We start from the raw sequence: 3,553 nt of genomic DNA, 5'->3' as shown, positions 1-3,553 counted from the left end.
TGGTACTCGCTCGTACGTCAAACTTGTTTTCATACCTTCTGTCAAGCCGAAGGTATATATGTAATTCTATATTATTTCAGTTTATCCCAGATAATATAATGAAGTTGAATTAATTATATTATACGATTATTCATGTTGTCTCTTATATTCCACATGCTTCTTCTTTCATTAACATGTACTGCGATGATGAAGGTATGTCTTTATGAACTTCGTCTGAAGATCATTATATCCTAAGGGAAATAATGTTTTGGAGGACGAAGGGCATTAACCTTTAACATTCTGTGTTGTCTTGTTCTTAATTCGTAACATTTGAGAATAAGTCCTCAACAGAGCACATATTTGATAAGAGCTGTAGCAGATATGCCCTTTAGTGAGATAAGAAGCAAAAATAAAGAACGCTTGAACAACTGTAAAGTATCGATGTCCCCTGTGATGCTTGATGCTTCTATCTCGTGCGGTGCTGTCATTGTTCGTCCCTCGGATGGTTTAAGTTGTGTATAGTATACCTAGGGTTGAAAAACTTCGTCAGGTAATTCGAGTGTTAAATATCTCAAATATGCTAGCATCATGAGTCCCTTGTTTAATCAGGCATAGTTGTGCATGGGAAGTTTCAGGCATAGTTCTTTGCCATCATTGGAGTTCTCACTAGCTACCCCATATAGAGCCGCCCAGCTCTACGGTTAAAACAACACAAACCTAAAGCCTTTCATCTGACGAATGGAGTTGGAGGTGCTTACGATCGTTGGCAATGCGAATAAAAGGTGGAGTCCCTTGTTTAATCAGGCCAGTTGGTGCACACGCAATTGCACGAGCTGACCGCTCAGTAATATTAATTACTGTATTAGTTAGTGCATAAATTACGTCGCCAGTGCCCTGTCCGTCCCGGCTTCCGGTCCCTTATCTTCACCATCCACCACCTTCAGGCCACCCCTTCTCGCCCCTAGTTGAGACTAGGAGAGCACACAGCTCTTGGTTCTTTGGGAAGGGCCGCCCCCATGCCTCCTCCTCTCCTCCCCCCCGGATGCCTCACTTCAGCTAGCTAACTTCCTTCCTTCGAGGTTTTGCTACCACCTGCTGCAACAATCTCTGCTCTCGTCCGCCAAGCTCTGTGCTATGTCGCTCACGGAGGTCAGCCTCCACTTCTGCTACCTCCACTCCCTCTCCATCGTGCTTCTCCACTTCCTCTACGTGATCTCCTGATCGGCCGCCTACCGCCAAGTTCCGATCGAACAAAGCTTTGGTTTGATTCAGAGCCGAAGCTTTGGTCGTTCCAGTTCCAGCAAAAAATTACTTAGTATTAATTAATTACTCGGTGATTGTTCCTCTTCGTTCCATGATCTTGTCCCGTTCCTCTCTTGCTTTGCTGCTAAGTTCCGTGCGTCTCCTAACGCGAACTCCTGCACTCGACCAATCAATACGACTAGGAGCAGCTAGCGGCAGTGTTCCAAGCAGCTGGTAAGTGCTTCACTTCTCAAGTAGTAGGATGGCTCCACCGGCGGCCGCCCAGAGAGCGCGCCGCGCCGCGGCGATCACGGAGGAGGAGCGGCGGCGCAACCGCATGGCCTCCAACAGGCTGTCGGCGCGCAAGTCCCGCATGAAGCAGCAGCAGCACGTCGACGACCTGACCGCGGTGGCGGAGCGCCTTCGGCGCGAGAACGAGGCGATGCGCGCCGGCGTCGGCGGCGTCGTGCGGCAGAGCATAGAGCTCGAGCAGGAGAATCGGGTGCTCGCCGCGCACGCGCGCCAGCTGTGCGCCACGCTCCTACTGCGGAACTCCCAGCTCCGCCTGCTCGGTGACGTGGCCGGCCTACCGCTCGACGTGCCGCTCGTGCCCGACCACCTCGTGCAACTCTACGGTATGCTCGAGTTCTGAGGTGTGACGTGAGTGCATGAACTATTTATTGTTATCGTGCGAATTCTGCTCTGTCGTTGGTGTTGCGCTATGTTTGCTGTATGTATCCTGTGTTGTGCTGATGTATCATCCGTGTATGTTTGTCATGTGAACAACGTACTGTAAGTGTGGTGTTAATGCCGTTTGTGGTCGCATAAAGAATGTATGATATGTTATGTTTATGTATGTAACTATGTATAAATAAGGCATGCACACCTAAAGATATGCAGAAGATTCACACTAGGGTTGTTCGGTTGTGTCTAGTTGTTAGGTGTTGGCACTCCTTGTGCCCTTTCTTCTCCACCTTCCCATTGCTCCAAATTAAGGAAAAAGGTAAGCATTGTATTCATTGATTTAGTGGTTATTAACCAGAAAACAGTTTAAGACTTCCGTGAGGAAGTCATAAAACGATTGTTCATTTTTTACACAAACAACCTTATATACAATATGTACTTCTTCCTTACAATTTTAAGTTAATACTAGGTTCGTGCCCGTGCGTTGCCATGGGAGTAAAAAATTAGTATGAAACATATATACGAAATAACAAACATCACTTGGGTGGTAAGGTAGAAACTCGGCGTCACCCTCATTTGGACGTCACGGGGACACTCACCGCTGGTCGGCGATGCCATCGCTAGTGATGGTGCCTCGTGGTCGGGAACGACAGTGGCTGCTGCTACTGTTGCGGGTCCAAATATGGACCTGAGGCCGATGCCGGTGTTGCGGGGTGGCGGCGAAGAGGAACATCAGCTTCAGCTTCATCTAGGCGTCATCGAGCTTGTGGACGAGCGTCTGGCGGGATGACACTCGAATGATCGACCGTGAGTTGTTGGCCGGTTAGGTTAGTGAGGAAAGCTCCCACCAATTATTGGAACCAATCGCCATTCGGCAGTGGCAGCTACAGGAGAAGCTGGTGCAACCTTATCTAGGCGGGCGCCCTCCTTCTTGCGGGTGGAGAAGCGGGTGGGAGTCTGTTGTGGAGTGGGCGAGTGGGACACGACGACTGACATGGCATGGAGGTTGCAGATGGCGTGAAGACTGGCGACTGGCGTGGAGGTCATGGTTTGCTGGCGGAGGAAGTTCGTTGTGAGAGCCAATCGGCGCGAACGCGAGAAGCGAGAGGCTGGCTGGGGCTTGTCGTGCAGAGGGTGCGGGAGGCGACACGGGTGTTGGCGAGCGTGCGCGGGCCTGGGGGTGGAGTCATGGTCTGCTTGTGTACGATAGAGGTGAGTTGGTGTGCATTTTGGTGCGGGTGGAGAAGCGGGCTGGAGTATGTTGTGGAGTGGGCAGGTGGGACGTGACAACTAACATGTCATGGATGTTGCAGATGGCGTGAAGACATGCGACTGACGTGGAGGTCATGGTTTGCAGGCGGAGGCAGTTCGTTGCGAGAGCCAATCGACGTGAATGCGAGAAGCGAGAGGTTGGCTGGGGCGTCTCGTGCGGAGGGTGCGGGAGGCGACACGGGTGTTGGCGAGCGTGCACAGGCCTGGGGGAGAGTGGAGTCATGGTCTGCTTGTGTACGGTAGGGGAGAGTTGGTGTGCGTTTTGGTGTGAGTGTGTGCGTACATGAACAGATACTACAACTGTACTTGTAAGTGAGAGGCAATAAAAAATCCATTGCACTGCTCGGGAGACTTGCCGCCAGCTACACACTACTGG

The 3,553-nt window shown here is 50.9% G+C and overlaps 1 protein-coding gene across 1 annotated transcript; it reads left to right on the top strand.

Moving 5' to 3' along the window:
• Positions 1–897: 897 nt before the first annotated feature.
• On the top strand, positions 898–2,077 carry LOC103639220 (bZIP transcription factor 53). Its single transcript, XM_020544228.2, has one exon. The coding sequence runs from the start codon at positions 1,484–1,486 to the stop codon at positions 1,871–1,873; it is 390 nt and encodes a 129-aa protein (XP_020399817.1). The 5' UTR covers positions 898–1,483; the 3' UTR covers positions 1,874–2,077.
• The last annotated feature ends 1,476 nt before the right edge of the window (positions 2,078–3,553 follow it).

The sequence above is a fragment of the Zea mays genome, chromosome 9, assembly GCF_902167145.1.
Source record: "Zea mays cultivar B73 chromosome 9, Zm-B73-REFERENCE-NAM-5.0, whole genome shotgun sequence".
NCBI classification, from domain to species: Eukaryota; Viridiplantae; Streptophyta; class Magnoliopsida; order Poales; family Poaceae; genus Zea; species Zea mays.
The sequence above is the reverse complement of the archived record's forward strand: the minus strand, read 5'-3'. Positions and strand labels throughout refer to the sequence as shown.

Bases quoted from the DNA above. Each gene is read 5' to 3' on its own strand.
- LOC103639220 (XM_020544228.2), top strand. From the start codon at position 1,484: ATGGCTCCACCGGCGGCCGCCCAGAGAGCGCGCCGCGCCGCGGCGATC.